Below are 19,467 nucleotides of genomic sequence, written 5' to 3'. Positions count from 1 at the left end.
AGACATGGTGAGGTCCTTATGTGATAATTTAGTGGCTCATGATTCAGAATGTAATAACTCCAATACTGAAAGTTATGAGAGTTATTGCTACAATGAAGAAGGGTCATTAGTTGAATACAAGGAAGATAATGAGCCTACAATTCAAAATCAAGATCCTTGTGAAGAGGAACTCATTGAATATGAAATCACAAGTGAGGGTATGAATAGCCACGTGGAGAGTGAGCAACAAGAAGAATGGTTGTTAGATGAAAGTGTATCTACCGTGACATTGGAGGATGAGGAAGCACATGACATCATTGATTCGACTTCATCAATGATATTGACTAATAAACCACCAATGAATCCATGTATTTCATCAACACCATATTATATCCTCTATAAGCTACGAAAGGCTTCTCCCCAAGCACATCATCCAAAGTCTTATGTTGTTGGTGCTGACTTTGGTTCAAACTCATCGCTTGCCAAGTTTGAAGGCAAGTACAATAACAATTTTCAAGTTGTCTTGCATGACGCTTATTACGGGCGTCAACCGCTTATTGATGTGGCGCTCAGGTAAGTTTTCTTTCCTTTTCCTTTAATGTCACATTGGGGACAATGTGTCACTTTAGTTTGGGGAGTGACTTAAATTTTATTTTTATTTTGAGTTTTTTTTTTTTTTTTGAGTTATGACTTTTAATTTTTAGTTTTTAGTTTTTATTGTTTTGAGTCAATTTTCTTAATATGAGTCAATCTGAAAGTAGGTAGATAGCATGATTTGAAAAGTTTATTTATTTTTTCGAAAAATCCGTGTGCTTGGTGATGTTATACTCTTGACTAATTTTAATTTTGTGCTTTAAAAGAACATGGAATCATATTAAGTAATTTTTCTAGTAATTGAATTGATTTATGTATGCTAATTTGACATGTGGAAAGTTGTTTGGAAAATTCTAGAACTTGCTTGCTTGCTATTTGAGGCGAAATAATAAATTATGCATGACTAGGAAAGTGACTTAGGCAATTTTTTTGGATCGATTGTGCTTGTCAAGTCATCCCTATAATTTTATCCTAGTTACCCTTTTTGAGCCTTAACTTATTTTTTTCTACACATATTGAGCCTAAAAAGATAAACCCATAAATACCCAAAATTTCAATTCTAATCATACCATAAGTAGATCTTTAGTTTGGGGGAATTTGGATGGAAGTTTGTTGTATGTGAGTGGAAAAAAGTGTGAAAATTGAGAGAATATAAAAAGAAAAAAATTGATTGACAACAACTTGAAAAAAACGAGAAAAGAAAGAAAAATCTGACAACCAGTGTCAAATCTAGAAAAAAAAAGATAAATATAAAGTTGTTGCACCCTTGTTGAAGAATATATCTCTCATGTAATTAGAAAAAAGGGTATTGGGATTGTGTGAAAAATATTTTGGGTGACATGATTTGAGAAGCTTATGGTATAGGAAAGCCTAAATGACCATTTCAACTACCGTTACCCTAAACCTAACATTACAAGCCTAGAAAGACCTTCTGATTCTTAGTTGTGCATTAATCTATATTAGTGGAGAATAGTAAGTATTGCAAGCATATGGAATTTTGGGTTAGTGGATTGATGATTTTAATTGGCATGCATAAAGTGATTTAATTGTTAGTTAATTGCATTCTATGGTTTCATGAGCTAAATGAAAATAAATTGAAATCTGTCAAGGGTGTAATTGAACTGAAATTCTGGATTGTATGTATAAGTGAAAATTTTCATAATCATGTTATTGAAGCTACTTGAAATTTACTCAGGTTTTGGAGATTGACTTGTTTAATGTTTATTTAGTGTCTTACTCGAGGACGAGTAAAAGCTTAGTTTGGGGGAATTTGTTAGGTTATTTTTAGTAGTAATTTTAGATTAAGTTTAGTATATTTTTAATTGAGTTTTAATCATGTTCGGAGCATTTTTACGCTTGTTATCTTTTATTTTTGCAGATTTAAAATAGAAGAAGATTAGAAAAATATCAGAGAAAAAGATGGGAAAAAGATAAAAATATCATGATATTTAAAATAGAGAAAATTGTGCAAGGAAATAAAGCCGAAAATTCAAGCCTGAATTCGACGATGTTATGATTAGATTTTGGAAAAAGTCAAAACATAAAAGTTCTAGATCTCTCTTTTATCTTTCCGGAACATCTTGAATCGTCTAATTCCGAGTAATATCGAGAGGGTTATGATAAAAATACTATCAGTCAACGCAGCAGAAAAAATATCTCGTTTGAGGTTTCCCAAAAATTTAAATTCGAATTGGAATTTAAACATGTGCGTTTTTTCCATCTTTTTAGGCCTTCAATGCCTATATAAAGGGAAGAAGGGAGTTGATTTCAGCAAGCAATCTCAGAGAGAAAAAGTGAGAGTTCAGATACAGAATAAGGAGATCAGCTGCGATATTGAAGACATACTGCTCAGGATTTTTCAGCATTCATCTTTTCTTCTCTTCAGTATTTTTTTCATCTCTTTTCTATCAGTTAATATGTGTATTTGTGCTTCATTGAACATGAGTAACTAAACACTTTAATTAGGGTTAGATGGATATTGTTTAACATTGTTTTATGGTTTTAATATGATTTATTTTCCCCCTAATTTCTATGTATTTTATTCTATTTGTGCTTAATTACTTTTAATTGTCTGGCCACCAATTAACTGTTTATGATTTTGATGCGAGATCTGAGAAGTGAGTGTCAAATATGCTATAGTAGAATAGAACTGAATTTCGATATAGGACGAGAGTACCTATATGGTTTAGATAGCTTATAGGGTTTCTGTGTTTAATGCCTGTTGCATGTTAAATTTATCACGAGAGTAGAAAGTTTGCATGTAATTGAGGTTTATATATCTGAGAAGACTATAAATTACCTTAGTAAACCTGCTATTGCATAGGAATTAATATTAGGAAAATAATCATATTAGACCATATACAATAGAAACAATTGAAATCGACACCCTAGTTTATTAACTATTAATTTTCTCGAATTGTTGCTTCCAACTACTTTCTTATACTTTATTGTTTGTTTTTTTCTATCTTTTATTTAATCAAATAGAAGTAAAGGTTTAATTTCAAAGTACTTAACTACACTCCCTGTGGGATCGACCTCACTCCTAGTGAGTCTACTACTTGAAACGATACGTACACTTGCGTGTGCTAAATATCGCAACAACCCATAAACCCACTCGAGACCCAGTCGACCCCGACGACCCAACAACCCACTCCAGACCCCAGCAACCTCCAAAACGTACTCGGACCATTTCGGAGCACCGTCCCCACCACCGCCTTCTTCAAATATTCGAACCTTTGGATAAAAGAGGTATTTTTTTTTAAATTTTTGTTAAAACATGCTTTAATTTGTGATGGATGAATCTGTTTAAACTGAAATTGTGATTTAGTATGTTTGTTTGTGGTAAATTATGCATCAGAAATCTGGGGAAATTATTGGGGTCGTGTTAAACGCTGTTTGTTCCTATTTTGTATTTTGTGCGACGTTATGCGATTTACTATGCGATGTTATGCGATTTTGTTAGCGGTTCTTACATTCTGATTATATTTAGCGATTTTTAGGCGACATTATGCGATGTTTGTGCGATGTAGTATATTTGGAGTAGATTCCAGCAATATTGTGGGTATAGTTAGCGATGTTTGGGCGACATTGGGCGATGTTTGTGCGATTTAGTTTATATGGATTATGTTGTGCGATTTCAGAAACATTAAGCGATGTTTTGGGCGACGTTTGTGCGATGTTGCCTGACAGGGACGTGATTTTTTATTGATTTTTGTTCTGCATTGTTTTAGCGATATTATGCGACCTATGTGCGATATTTATGCGATTCTTTTTGTGACTGGCCTATTTCTTGCTGCCTTTATGCGATTGTAGGCGATGTTTGTGCGATTATTATGCGAGATAACCTAATTAAGCTTTCTAAATGCAGATGGCTCCTGAACTTATTCTCCCAGTGTCAGACCACTTTCCAGGGCGTATAACATACAGAGGCAACGGATACTTTGCTTCAATAAAGGCCAAATTTGAAGCTTTTAACTTGACTCAGAAGGTGAAGGAGACGCCTTTTGGTGTGTTTTGGAATGCCAGTGAATTGAAATTCAGTGGGGTTATTGTCCATCAGTTGTTACTAAGGAAGAAGAAAGTGAGTGAGGCCAAAAATGATGAAGTGTGGTTTTACGTGGGTAAAACCGAAGCTAGATTTGGACGGTCTGAGTTCGGTTTGATCACGGGCTTAAAGATGAGCGGTGGTCCTTCGTCAGAAGAATTGACTGCACAGTGTGATTCTGATCGGATCTTGCGAGACTATCTCAACAACTCAAAAAGGGTGACCTTTAAAACCCTTTGGCTAGCGTTTGAGGCATGCGATGTGGCTGACGATGTATACAAGCTGGGGTTGTGTGCATTTGTCGAGGGTGTTCTGCTGTCACGGGCCGAGGGTGTGTATATCTGGACAGATATGCTAAAGTTGGTAGAAAATGAAGAGAAGTTCTTCGAGTATCCTTGGGGTCTTCTTTCTTATCAGAAGTTGTTGTCTTCCACAACTAAGAATATGCAACAACTTAGGCAAAACTACATGGATAAGAACGATAAGACCAAGAAGAAACACAAGAAGGATAAAAAGGTTACTCAACCTGAAGCGAAGTACAACGTGTACGGATATGCTCCTGCGCTGCAATATTGGGCATTTGAGGCCATGCAAGTTTTGGGGAAGAAGTATGGCCAGTGCAAAGGGACTCGATTCCCTCGAATGTTGAACTGGAGCACCCCCGACACAGTCACGAAACATGATGTGAAGCAAGCTGATGTGGCTGCACTCTTTGAGAAAAGGGTACGTGAATCTTTTTCTATTTTAGCGCAATTATTTTTTGCTTTAAGTTTAATCTGTGTTATATGCGATATTTGATGCGATATTTTGCGATATTTGTGCGATTTACTTTACAGTGCATTATTAATGTTCAGTGATTAATAAGTTTTTTGGCGACGTTGTGCGATCATAGTGCGATGTTGTGCGATTTTACTTGCATTGCTTATAAATTTTTACTTGCATTTGTTTTATTTGTGTAGCGACTTTATGCGATTGTTGTGCGATTTCTTGGAAGTCTCATGTTTTCCACTTGTATTTTTTGATATTTTTGTGCGACTGTATGCGATTACTGTGCGATTTTGTGCGATTTTTGATTACAGTAGCAAATATAGTTTTCTATGTATATGTAGTAGTTTTTTTGGCGATATAGTGCGATTTTTGTGCGATATGTATGCGATTTTTTAGTTTTACGCGATTTATTTGCGATTTTTGTGCGATTTATTTGCGATTTACCATGATCTTTGTTTTTGCAGATGGTTGTGCTTCAAATCTTGTATCCTCGGAATTGGGAGGTTGATTACTGGAAGGACAATTGTGAGGGTGAGGTCCCCACAGTGGAAATGGGGTTGGATGAGGTCGAAGAAACACAAGCCGGGGCGCAAGATTCGACCGCATTCGAGACCCAAGCCCAACGGGTGGCAGAATATGTGGAAAGGTCCAAAATTATTCCCCCATCCCCACCCAAGGAAACAGCAGACGCCTCCACATCTGCCACCGTGCCCCCAACCCCTGCCACTGTGCCCCCAAGCTCTACTCCACCTAATGACTCCGACTACCTCTTGTTGGCTAAGAGATTGGAGAAGGTAGAAGCGCAACAAGTTGCGATTCTTACTGCCCAGACTGAGATGAAGGCTGACTTCAAGAGAAGTCAGAAAGAGATGAAGAATCTTATCATGGATCAAATTGCGACCGTGATAAGTTTGTTACAGAAGCAGCCTTCGGAGCCGACACAACCATCAGGGCCGGCACAACAATCAGACCCCACACATCCATCCGACCCGGCAGAGCCATTACAGACGGTACATCCATCACCGCCGACATATGATGATGATGATGATGTCTACCCGTAAGATTGGCAACCTGACGCATGTGACGTTCCTTCTACTCCTGCAAACGCCATTGTCATTTCGCTGGGTGATACTGAATCTCAGGATGTGGAAGAGTTGCAGGGGCCACCAGATGGAGTGGAGTTCTGTAGGATTAGGCGAAAGCGGAAGCCGGTTTTCTTGAATGACTACACTGCTGGGAAGAAGAAACAACGACATGGGCCCGTGGTAGTAGACACCCTGAAACCGGCGGACCCCCGGCTGTTAAAATTTTTCCAGAAGTGGATCACTTATGCTAGGGACAATGGCCGTCCTAGGGATGTTCACACTGGCGAAGCCACTAGATCGTGGTTCGTGAAGTTGATGGTGCTGAACGAATGGCTCGAAGATGATGTAAGTTATTTCTTAACAGAATTAATTTATTGTGTTTTTTATTGTTTATGCGACTTATATGCGACTTACATGCGATTTATATGCGATTTATACTCACTCTAAGTATAATCTGGTTTATGCGACTTTATGCGATTTGCATGCGATGTTTGTGCGATTTTTGAGACAATTTTCGTAATTTGCTGTGCGACTTGTATGCGATTTGTTATGCGACTTTTATGCGACTTCTTTCTAACTGTTTTCATTTGGAACACAGCAAATTGATGTCATGGCGCACTTATTGAGAAGAAGACGGACCCTATACCTAGAAGTCTACACCCGAAAAGGTGTAGTTTTGGACACATCTGCTCCACAATTCTTTTCCATGTTTTGGAATATGTGTGAGGGTGACAGGAGCAAGATGAAATGGGATGAGAGCGTCATGAGTTACGTGCAGGGGATACCGCACAGATACTTGCCATGTTGGGAGAAGCAGGAGTACATATACTTTGTGTTGCACCTTCCCAAAGAGCGCCACTGGGTGGCAGTTGAGGTGGATATCGAGAACTGGGAGATCATTGTATATGATTCTGATATCGGTGCCACCGTTGAGGCAGCCATGGAGTCATATTTGAAGCCTTACAGCGAGCTCTTTGCAAATCTAATTCGAGATAGCGGTTATTTCCAATACAACAATTATGTACATCCGGTGGAGTTGGGCGATCTCAGTCAGCTCCTACCCCTCCATTATAGACGAGCTACCTCGGAGGTTGTACCACAAACGAACAGCAGGTGAATCTCTTTTTCTTTTGTATATTTTGAGTAATTTATTTAATTTTGCACTCCATTATGAATTACTTAACTTAATTGTTGCTAATATTTAGTTTTTTTTTTTAGTGGCAATTGTGGAATGTATGCCATGGAGCACATTGAGCACTTGATGCTGGATCGGTCGTTGGAACATGTGCATGATGATAACATGCTCACCTTTAGACATAGGTGGTGTGTGGACCTATTTTACCAGAACTTAACGTGGTAGTTTTTTGTAGGTTTTTGCAATGTTAATCTTGTACACATAAACTCCCCTTTTGTAATTGTATTATAATCTCACCAAATTTATATATAACAAGTAAATTTAAAGCTATTTAAATTGTTGCTTGTATCAATTTATTTCTTTTTTAAATTTTTCATAAATACTGTGAAAAGATGACTTCTTGATAAATTATTTCGCTAGGAATCGCATTAAAATCGCACATTCATCGCGCATAATATCGCCAAAATACACAAACTAATAAATCTTGATTAGTTCACATCGCAGAAAAATCGCACCATAATCGCACAATGTCGCCAAAAATACAGAACCAAAGCAAACTCAAAAACAGGATCCTGTCAGTTAACATCGCACAAAAATCGCACCATAATCGCACAAAGATCGCCAGACAATACAGAAACGAGCAACCAAAAAACAAGATCCTGTCAGTTAACATCGCACAAAAATCGCACAATAATCGCAGGATATCGCCAAAAAATACAGAACAAACTACAAACTAGCTCCTGTCAGTTACAAATCGCACAGTAATCGCATAATGTCGCCTAAAATCGGTAAACAAACCCAAAAATTATTAATCTAGGAGAAAAAAGCACAATATCCAACAACCAGCAATACAACACATATTCATTTAAAAATTGGAGAAATGGTTCAAACTCGAGCTTTGCATGTAGCTCTGTTGTGCCCTGAACCGTGACATAGCGAACAATGACGAGGTTCCACTACCACGACCACAGACGGTCGACGCTTCGTCGGTCTTCTACCTGCATTGCTCTTCCTAGGCCGACCTACTGGTTTTTTCTCCACTGGTACCCCGATTCTTATGTTCTTGATATGTTCCGGTAGTACCCACTCATCCTCCTCGCCAACAATATTAATTGTGGCATCGTAGGTTTTCTTCCACGTTTCTTTAGTGTAATATGGAGAGCAAAGTGTGTACACGCTCACATTCTGACTAACTGCTGCGGCACATGCATGTGGACAAGGGATTTTCAGCATTTGGAAAAGTCCGCAAGTGCATGTTCTCTCCACTAAGTTCACATCACCACCTCTCTCACCTTGAGGACTCGTACCAACGTTGAACAATTGGGCACCATTACGAAGGACACTCCTGAACATACCATCTTTGTGTTGATCCTTTAAATCATTTTCAAAAGTAGTAGCCAAAGGAGTAGCGCACTTACTAGCCTTTTCGAGACGAGAAGCAAACCAATTTTGAAGTGTGAACCTGATGAAGTCAACCAAAATAGTTACTGGATATTTTCTGAATTCTTCTGTCACCTTGTTGAAGCTTTCGGCAGCGTTGCTTGTCATTATGTTGTACCGATCGCCTGGACAATAAGGACGAGCCCACTTTTCAAACCCTATTTGCTCGACGTATGTAGCAATGGCAGGGTCCATCTGTTTCAGCACCTCAAAATGCCTATCACATTCCGTCTTGTTCCATGCGTAAGCTGCAAGCCATATTTGCTTGTTGCATACATCAGTCTTAAACTTGTGATTGACATTCATAGTAATATGCTTGAAGCATGCACAGTGGCATGCTTCTGAGAAAACAACATCAACAGCATGTTCAATGCTTTGATGCCTATCCGATATGAACATAAGATTTTCAACCGGACCAATGGCTTCCTTCAACTTCCGCAAGAAATACTTCCAAGAGTCATGATTCTCACTGTCAACAATTGCAAAGGCTACCGGAAACAATTGGTTGTTTGCATCGTGCGCAACAGCAACTAACAGTGTTCCTCCATACTTTGTCTTCAAGAATGTTCCGTCAATACTAATCACAGGACGACAATACTTAAATCCCTTCCTACAAGCATCGAGTGACCAGAAACAGTACTTGAACCGGTTATCCTCGCTGACAATGTCAGTAATAGTGCCTGGATTCTTCTGTTCCGGCATGTAGAAGTAACCATATAATTTCGTATAAGATTCTGCTGGAGTACCCCTTTTGTACATAACTGCCTTCTCTCTACATCTCCAAGCTTTCTCATAACTCATCTTGATGCCATATTCATCAAACATATCCCTCTGTATGTCTTTTGCTTTGTAGTTAGATCCATCAGATGTGTACTTGTTCTTAATAATGTGACCAATGACCCACGGTGCTGCTTGCCGGTGATCAGAATGTCTAGAATCCAAGTTACATGTGTGTTCGTTGTGAAACACAGTAACCTCAAACATGTCACAAAGTGCCTTCTTCTTCCCCCTTAATCTCCATTTACAATTTTCATCCTTACAAGTAACGTAAAACACATCAGTGCCAGACTTACTTACCATCCACTCAAAATTATTTTTCAGTGCATACCTACCAACTACATTCTTCAATTCTTCCTTGTTTTTGTACAACTTGCCAAGATATATCTCCCCTGAAGGCGTACCACTAAGAGATGTTGTATACACATTATTTTCCTCTATGTCTTCCCTTGTCCACACAAGAGGTTTGAATTTAGTAGAAACTTCAAATTCGGATACGGGAGCACTATCGAAGGACTGGCCGACCGCTACTAGTTCTGGTGTTTGGCGATTCTCACTACGGGGGTCTTCTTTGTCGCTCTACTTGGTTGCTTGGAGTTAGTTCCATCCTCGGGGGAGGTACATACGTAGCCACATCATCATCCACACCCAAATCAACCACAGGATCATTGTTGTAAAAGGGAGCATCGAACTCATCTGAATGATGAAATTCGATACCCACTCTCTCATCATCTACATTAGTGCCAACTTGCTCGTCCAAACCAACCCCCATTTCAGTTTCTGGGACAAAGGTCCCAACAACACTTCTAGGGGTTACATTTCGGGGAGTCTGCTCCAAATTCACATTCTTCTTCACCTTTGTCACAAATAGTGGCAACAAGTTGTCCACACTCATTTTCGCCTTCATGCTCGAGAACACTCGTAGTTGACTATCTTTCACTAAAACCTCGGTGTGGAAACTTAGTGCCTTTCATGTACATGTAAAGAACTTCTAACTTCAATTCCTACACCAAGGGGTCCACCTCCAACTCTTCATGCAAAACTTCACGCAACTTTTTCAAAGTGTACACTCAACGTCCAATATCAATGTCTTACTTTTCGAGGAATCAAATACCCGGTTGAAACCCTCCACGGTCAAACGCCATCATACGGCACAGGCACAAATACAGATGAATCTGTCCCACAGAAAAATACAAAGAAAAACACAGAAAAAATCAGCATACAATATCGCACATACATCGCACAAGGTACTACAGAGATCGCACAACGTCGCCTAATACAACAACAATATGTTGAAGTATGAAGTCGCACAATAATCGCACATACAAGGGACAATATCGCATTAAGTCGCACAAGAACACATACATGACAAAATCGCATAATGTTTGCCTGACAAGTCGCACACAAATCGCCTAACATCAGAAATCGCACATAATCGCATAACCATCGTACAAGGTCGCCAAAATTAATCTTGTCATCCCTAACCTCAGATTTCTCATGCAATCGCACAAAGAATCGTATAAAGTCGCATAAAATCGCACAAAAATGAAAAAACCCAGAAAACCACAGACTGTTCGGACCACACTCTACCTCTATTTTAAGGACACAAATGACACAAATTACAACTAACAACGTTCAGATCTATACAATATAACAAAAAACAACACTATTTACTAAGAAAAACACTTACCCATTCCTTTGTTGAGTGTGGTTGACCTTGAGGTTGAAAATGGTGAAGGTGTAGGCTGGCCGAGACGTTCAGTTGGTGGTGGTGGTGGTGGCAGCCGGCGGCAGTAGGCAGTGATAGAGAGATAGAGAGAGAGAGCAAATCAGAAAGAGAGAGAAAGTGAAAGAGAGAGAGTGCGAGTAGAGAGAGAGATCAAACGAGAGGGAAAGAGAGAGAAGGGGAGGCTGTTAGATGGGGAGGGCATTTTGGGGTTCCCATGACAAAATAGGCATATTTACACAATGTGTAATTTTTTGGGTCAAAATAACACCATGTGTTATTTTGAAGCATAAAAGATCAAATTTCCCTTTATAATAGATATGTCACTTACATTGTTTTTGTTTGCTAGAAAGAATTTGAATTTGAGATTTTAACTCTTTTAATTTAGATTTTTAAGCTTTTTTATATTTGCATTGATTTCGTTTCCTAGAGGATTTGTTTGCCCACACATCAGATTGGCAAATACCATATTTATACATGAGAAAAGATCCATACTTTTTTTACCCATAACTTCAAAAGATGTGTCATTCATACTCCTTTGTTTTACTAAATTTTCATTCAATTCTTCTTTCTTTTATATTAGTACCTATCATTAATTTAATATAAATTAAGAAGTATCATAAAAAGATGCTCAAAATATAAATAAACAATTATTCCATCATATACTTCTTTTGTTATCCCGTTGTAAAATGTAACAACAAAAAAAGCAATGGTATGATTAAATAATTCTTAATTTATGTGTTTTTTTTAACTTATATTACATTAGTGATAGGTACAGTTACACTAGAAAAAAGAATTGAACAAAAATGTAGTAAAAGAAAGTATGAATAGTTATGGGTAAAGAGAAATACGTATTTGTTTGCCCATCTGATGTGTGGGAAAACAAATAAGCTAGGAAGTAAATCAAAAGAAGTATATAAAAGCTCTAGAATCTGAATTAAAAGAGTTAGGCGTTTGGTTGGGAGGAATGAAAATATAGGAATGGGAATGGGAATGAGAATAAGAATAGGAATGGAATGGAATAAAATTTAAAATGCATAAAAAAAATTGATAAAAAAATCATTAATTTTTTTTTCTTGTTACATTGGAATGGTCATTCCTTTCTTTTGAAAATGGAATAGCCATTCCACCAAAATGGTGGAAAGAGCATTCCATAGGAATGCTATTCCAATACTTTAAAATGCAACCAAACAAAAGAATGGAATAAAAATTGTTTCCTTTCCATTCCATTCCATTTCATTACCTCCAACCAAACGCCACCTAAGATCTCAAATTCAAATTCATTCCAGCAAATAAAACAATGCAAGAAACACATCTACTATACATGATAAGATTAGATCAACATTTAATCTCTCTTTAATTTTGATTATTATTCAATAATTTGTTATGCTTAAAATTGAATATATTTAACGAGGAATCTCGACACCAATTATGATTTTCATCTTCAACATACAATACTCTAATTGTTGAGGTAAATATTATATGATTATATAATTTTGATATTAGTTAAATAAAATGAAAAATAATAATAATAATAACCCTTATGTGCACAAGCAAGGGCTAGAAAACACCTGAATTGTTTTATTATATGTGCAACCTACATATTCCCAAATATGAAAGCGAATAGAATAATAAGTCTGTCTTTGACATAGCACAGATGGAAAATGAAAGTTTGCAAACCTCAACAAAGGTGACGATGCTTTTAAATTTTTCATCATTATTTGTTTCGTTGAGTTTGTTTTAGCTCAGCTCGACGGTCCAATTCATATTGTCCTTTACAAGACCCATCTGTAATCTGGTAAGCACCGAGTAGAGTTGCTGCGACACAGCACCAACACCTCCCTTGTTGTAGAGCACCCTGAACGAACAAACAAACAAACAAAAATTACAAATTTGAAATGAGCTGTAACTTGATTGACTTCATGTGAAGTGGGAGATAATCCTTTCTTGTATGTCTGAATTTTTTGGCACTATGGACTATAAATCTTTATTTTGAACTGAAGATAATCAAGTCAACAAGTTGGAAATCGCATGCGTACAGGTCTTGGATTAGGGTGGTTAAGAATTACTTTTTATCTTCTAATGAAATTTCTCTCGTGGTATTTATGCTGACAAAACACTCTCATTCTAAAGCATTTACCTTTCACCGCGATAAGTAATACTTCCCACAGGTGATACAACAACAGCTGTTCCCGTACAGAATACTTCGTCCGCATCGAGTAACTCATCAACAGTCACAAGACGCTCCTCAACCTGCATTTTATTTAATGAACATTGGACACTGAAATGAATCAAAACTTGCAAACCACACGATCAAGACAAACTCATACTGAGAAATTAAGTAAAGCAAACTAACAGTGATCCATGTCAGGAGATGCAAATAAGATAGTGGCAGCAAAATCAAAAGGTAAAAAATTAGGTGATGGTTAAATTATATGTTGTAAACTCAGCAGGTACATAAAATAAACATTTGAAAAAAAAGATCTGGCATGTGTAAACTTACAAAGTAGAAAAGAATTTATTTTGAAATTAAGTTTCTCGATTGACCCAACAATAATTTATTTATTTATTTATTTGAGGAATAGAAAACAACAGCAATTGTTCTCATTTTTATCTGAGAAAATAAAAGCTTATTTTATTACTTCGAAAAGAAAGAATACCTGAAATCCTTGGCTACGAGCAACATCAATGATACTCTTTCGAGTAATACCAGGTAAGATCGTCCCTTTAATTTCAGGAGTAGAGATAACTTTACCCTGAGGAACAGATCAGAAATGAGATTATAATCGGGAATCCCTAACTATGAGAAAGGGCAAAGTGATAAATATTTCTATATATAGCATGTATAGAAGACAAAAGACAAAACTTAATAAACTTCTTTTTTGCATTCCCTCGTACAGCAGCTCTTTATATAGAGCTATTGACTCATCACTAATCACTAGAAAATAGGGACCACTTGTTCATACATGATCACATCATACCACTAAACTAACCCCTACAAATACGTAGCGTCTAGTACATGTAACACATTATTTCCTACAGAATAGGTACTCACCAACTAACTGAATTATTACTACTTTCTTCCGTAAATGCTAAATAACAATAAACACTAATATTTCTCAACAACAAAAAAATAATAAACACTAATAAATTAAATACATTTTTCTAATAAAAAGCTTAGTATATACAAACATGGGTAAACAACTTGCCCATTCTTTGCATGTTCCTCAGACATAAAACTTAACTCTCAGTTTGCTTGGAGAAATATTTCTTCAAAATTGGAGTAATGCTAAAGACTTATTCTTTACAAAAAATAGTATGTTCCAAATGAAGTGGTGTAATTTTGAATCACATCTTCAGGACCATAAAGTGCAAGCTGTGCAGTTAAAACTCAGGACAGCTCATTTGGTGCAAGTTTTTCCCTAGCGCTACTTTATCCTCCTACCTCTCGAAAGTAGCAATCATAAAGTTTTGTATTTTGTCATAGAGGGAATTACAGAATCAAATCTAGACATATACTACCTTCACAACAAAAATGTTGCAAGAGGAGACCTCCTCTAGATATTTTTTGTGCACACAATCTAGGTAGAGAACATCTGAATACCCTTGTTCTTTAGCAGCCGATTGAGCCTTGAGAACCTAAATACAACAATTCAATGGTTAAAGGAGATGTATCAGTATTTCAGTAATTACACAGGGAAACTTCTGTTACAAAACTCAAACTATCTACTTAAGAAACAGTAAATAACTATTTGTCTACTCTATTCACATTTAAACAGGTGGATTGCATGTCGAAAGTTCTCTCAGTCTGGCTCAAGTGAAATGCACAAACTACATATTTAAGACCATGTAAACTAAAAGATTTCCTTGTATTGGAGAGCACATGGTAATCACAGTTTTCCTCAGTTAAGTTGAGTCACTTAAGGGCAAGGCTGACTTCTTAAATAAATGAAAAATTTGAACAATAACAACCTAGCCAATTGCACATTATCCTTAACCAGAAGTACGTTCTCACATACTGCTGATTCTTAATAGTGATACATGAAGGAAAATACAGTCATAAGTAGTAACAAAAAAGGAAATGATAAATGAAACTGAAAAGGAAACTGAACATTCAGGGCCCAAGACCTAACCTTAAGAACATATGCAACAATTGAAAATTTTGGACCTAACCAATCCAAACTTATATTACTAAAGAAGCAAAGAAGACGATCTTACTGCAGCATAGTTTCCTATAGTCTTTACACCTCCAGTACCTCCTGGAGTTGCACGGTGCAAATCATGCTCAATAATTAGATGAATCGGTGCCACACCTTCCTGCAAAAATATGTGTATATAGATATATGAATGTATAGGCTGACAAAAACTTCACATCTAAAATGAAAAAGAAAAGTTATAAGATAATTGAAAGGTCAGAAATGGAAAAATAGGCAAGATATCCTACAAAACTGCAACCACTATTACAATATGTTCTCCTACCAAGTTGCAAATTAACACATAACATCAGTAGGTTAAATATTAGTTTCTTGTACATTGATTTGGATAATTCAAGGTTAATATCATTGGCTGATAGGAAACATTACATACCAAATAAATCATTAAAATCTATTTACTCTACTGTAAGATCTAGAAAATCATCATATAGAAAGATTCAAGTGTTGTGTCAACAAATTACATAAATATTAAAATGCTAGAGGGAAAGGGGGACCATTGGTCAGAAGCCAACAGTCCAACTTTAAATGAAGCATGAATACAAAATAAACAAATACATGTTTTATGAAAAGACAAGAAATCTGAATGATCATCAATATTTATTTAGAAAGAAAAGGCATTCATAAGCAGACATAACAAACCTTAAAATAGTTTCCAACAGGTGAAACATAAATCAGAAATGTGTACTCAGGAGCAGGTGCAAGACCAAGAACTGCTCCACTCCCCATTAGCAATGGCCTAATATACAAGGATCCTTTACCAGCAGGAGGAATCTGAAACAAGACATCATCCACTTGTTAATCTTAAATGCACTCCCATAAGAAAACAAAATACAATACACCAGCTTCAAGATGAACATTACCCAACGTTTGTTTGCTAAGACAGTGGCCTTTACAGCATCCACAAATTGTTCAACAGTCGGTGATGGCATGCACATCCGTTCAGCACCCAGTCTCATCCGCAGTGCATTCTCCTCAGGACGAAACAGGAGTATATTTCCATCTTCTTTCCGATAGGCTTTAAGACCCTCAAACAGCCCCTAAAAGAAGAAATACAAGAAAATTAGGAAAAAGAGACATCATACAATGATTCCTACTGATATAATACTGCATCAGTTAAAATCCTACCAAAAAGCACAAAGTTAATGATTTTATAGGAAAAGGACCAGGGAAATATATAACAAATAAGTATTATTGATGCCACAATAAGTCTTTAAGATCTATTTTTATCAAAGAGAAAGGGAAAAAAAAGGAAAGAGCTAGAGCTACTTCATGAGATTCCCATATTCAATAAAAAAAATTAAATATTGCTAGATTCTAAACCAATTTCTTCTTTTTTCATGCCTATAATTTTAATGAAAAAGTGGGCTATGCTGAAATTTTCATTCTCTGGAGAGTATGAAACTCATGGTTCTTCCCAACCCTATACTTTGTAGGAACAAAATATAAGTCTCAGCACCAAACTAGCCCAGCAAGAAACTCACAAGTTATTGCTCCAGCCCAACAACTCTAACTTGAGATTTTAGTACTGGAAAATCTATACCTTAAACAGTCTTCACCTATAAAGATCAGTATCATCATGTTTGACTGTGTCAACCCCATGAAACTTACTATTCAATGTGGTATAGAAAGAATAAAGTTTCTCAGATAAACAAATTGAGCAACACCTTTAAATTTGAAATTGAGAAGGCTAATATTTTGTACGCTTTGTTAAACTAAGTCTTAAGAATTCATCTAATGTTCACAGTTCAAGTTTAATTAAACACACACGAAAAAAAAAAGGAACATAAAAGAAAAAGGAAAGAGATGCTCAAAAACAGATGTTATCAAACATCTTTCTTGAATAAAACCCATTAGAACAAGACTACCTACGAACAGGTGCACCCTCTACGACACCATGTAAACTCAGTAAAATGTCATTAATGATTACAATAACAATAACAAAGCAGGAGGCATTAAAGACCATATCAGAATATAAATAAAATAAAGCACAGCATAGAATAAGCTCGTGAACGCTCCAACGACAACAACCAAAAAAAAGAATAATCATATCAATAAGACCCTAGAAGCTAAAATTAAGATGAGAATAATGTGGAAGTAACATTATTATTGAGCATTTAACCTGGCCATAGTTCAAAACTCCAGCTGAAGGGCTCAACTCAATGTTCCCAAATCGTTGTAATTCACCATTTGAAAAGCCCTCACCTTGAGAACATTTCATGTTATACATATAATCAGTAGGAAGAAACGCAAATCCAAGGTTGTCCCAATCAATGTTTGCTAATTCAACTGTTTCACTGCTCCAAACACCAAATGATTATCATCCACACAATCAGAGCGTTGAAATAAACACCAAACACTTGCAAAAAAATTCTTTCTAACATTCACACACATATAACTAATCCATCCAAAAACAATTTTCAGAAATGGAGTACCTGCGAGCATCAGACAATGTAGCATTGCAAAAAACCGGAGAAATTTTTTGAGAAGAAGCAAAAGAAAGCTGCTTTGTTTGGAGCAGTAACTGCATAAAAAAGAAGAAGAAAAAACCAAATTAAATTCAGAAGAAAAAAAAAATCGAACAAGAAGGAAAAGGGAAGATTATGTAAACCTTGAGGGGAGAAGAGAAATGGGTTTTGGAAAGAAGAGAAAAAGAATGGCGGGAGGGGCAGAGAAGGTAATTAGCGTGAAGGCCAGGCAAAAGGGCAGTGGTGCAATCCATTTTCTCCGGCTCCGGAAGAAGTTCGGTAGGGCGGCGAAGGTGAAGAGGAGGTGAGGTGAGTAAGAGTGTGTAATGTATGAGTGTGGCCGGTGGCGTGGGTGGGTTTGGTTATACAATTCAATACAGTCTTTTTAACCTAAAGCTTCGTAGTCTCTTCTCTTTTATATTTTATTAACTAGGAACTAATCGTGTGACGTGTTAGACAATATTTGTTAATTTTTGGTACTCAATTAGTAATGATATAAAATATAGAAAATTCCTATACTAGATAGATAGATACCTAAAGGATAAACCCTATTTTCGTATGCAATGCAGCTGACTTTTCTAGTTTAATTTTCTTTATAATGGCATATGTCGTAATATGGGTTTATGGAAGAAATAAGGGGTTTTTTCATTTTTGTATTTTAAAAATTAAATTTTTTATATAAAAATTTATATAGTAATTAAGGGAATAATTTAAATGGCAACTAAAATTTACATAGTAGTAAGTTATCGAAATAATCTAAACTATAAATTAAAAAATAATATATACTCTAAACTTATTTTAAAATATAATATTGTATTCTATTTTTATATTTCAATGTGTATAGTTTTAATGATAAATTCAACATTTTTAATTTTATTCTTTGTTTTTTTTTAATTAAAAGATATCATTTTGACCCTGTATTTTGTAAGAATTATTAATTAGACTATCTATTTTATTAAATGATAAAATAGACCTTGTATTTTTTAAAATTGTACAGATAGGACCGTAAACTGATTTTTTGTTAAAATAAAACTTAATAATAATCTGATCTAGAGGTGTTATGACAAAACTGATTTGTTCGTATTAAAAATTGTCTTAAGGTTAGTTATATGAAAAAATAAAATTTTTAAAAATTGAGCTCAGTCTTATTTTTACTATTTCAGAAAATATAGGGTTCATTTTATTATTTAACAAAACAAAGGGTCCAATTAATAACTTTTGCAAAATACATGGTCCAAAATAGTATTTACTCTTAAATATTTAACTTTTAAACATGTTCTATTTTTTTTTCTACTTCTTTCTTGCAATTTTTTAAGAGAACTTTTTAACATTTTATGTAAATATTGAATTGTTTGTAAATTATATATAACGTTTTTAAATAGAATAAAAATAAGAAGAATTACCTCATATACTATTTTTTAATTTTTTTTTTAAATTTACAGTTTAGATTGTTCCGGTGGTTTCTATATGGGTTACTATGCGGATTTTAGTTGCGATTTATGTTAATAGAATATAATTTTCTAACTCATGTATATATGTGTTATATAATTTTTTATTTTAATTTTTTTCGTAATATTAAAAATATAATTTATTTTTGTTTGATTGGTTTATTTTTTAAGAATATAAATTGAAAGAAAAAAAGTTTTTAAAAAAAAATAGTATAATTAAAGATATAAATTTTATATAAAATAAAATTATTAAAATAGAGTATTTAAAAAAAATAGAGTATAAATAAAATTT

The 19,467-nt window shown here is 35.5% G+C and overlaps 3 protein-coding genes across 3 annotated transcripts; 1 reads left to right on the top strand and 2 right to left on the bottom strand.

The window, feature by feature from the left end:
- The first annotated feature begins 3,940 nt into the window (after nucleotides 1-3,940).
- LOC115695232 (uncharacterized) lies at nucleotides 3,941-7,330 on the top strand. Its single transcript, XM_061113933.1, has 5 exons — nucleotides 3,941-4,840; nucleotides 5,350-5,895; nucleotides 6,028-6,315; nucleotides 6,569-7,083; nucleotides 7,189-7,330. Exons 1-5 carry the CDS (start codon nucleotides 3,941-3,943, stop codon nucleotides 7,328-7,330), a joined length of 2,391 nt encoding a protein of 796 aa, XP_060969916.1.
- A 660-nt stretch (nucleotides 7,331-7,990) lies between these two features.
- LOC133037109 (uncharacterized) lies at nucleotides 7,991-10,217 on the bottom strand. The gene is made up of 2 exons (XM_061113932.1): nucleotides 9,883-10,217; nucleotides 7,991-9,770 (listed from the first exon to the last, which is right to left on the bottom strand). Exons 1-2 carry the CDS (start codon nucleotides 10,215-10,217, stop codon nucleotides 7,991-7,993), a joined length of 2,115 nt encoding a protein of 704 aa, XP_060969915.1.
- Nucleotides 10,218-12,511: 2,294 nt separating this feature from the next.
- On the bottom strand, nucleotides 12,512-18,317 carry LOC115712225 (branched-chain amino acid aminotransferase 2, chloroplastic). The gene is made up of 10 exons (XM_030640486.2): nucleotides 17,871-18,317; nucleotides 17,695-17,783; nucleotides 17,382-17,556; nucleotides 16,123-16,299; nucleotides 15,902-16,033; nucleotides 15,267-15,365; nucleotides 14,571-14,687; nucleotides 13,709-13,804; nucleotides 13,189-13,301; nucleotides 12,512-12,906 (listed from the first exon to the last, which is right to left on the bottom strand). The coding sequence occupies exons 1-10, from the start codon at nucleotides 17,979-17,981 to the stop codon at nucleotides 12,789-12,791; spliced, it is 1,227 nt and encodes a 408-aa protein (XP_030496346.2). The 5' UTR covers nucleotides 17,982-18,317; the 3' UTR covers nucleotides 12,512-12,788.
- Between the last annotated feature and the right edge of the window lie 1,150 nt (nucleotides 18,318-19,467).

This window comes from Cannabis sativa, chromosome 4, assembly GCF_029168945.1.
Source record: "Cannabis sativa cultivar Pink pepper isolate KNU-18-1 chromosome 4, ASM2916894v1, whole genome shotgun sequence".
Lineage (NCBI taxonomy): Eukaryota > Viridiplantae > Streptophyta > Magnoliopsida > Rosales > Cannabaceae > Cannabis > Cannabis sativa.
The sequence above is the reverse complement of the archived record's forward strand: the minus strand, read 5'-3'. Positions and strand labels throughout refer to the sequence as shown.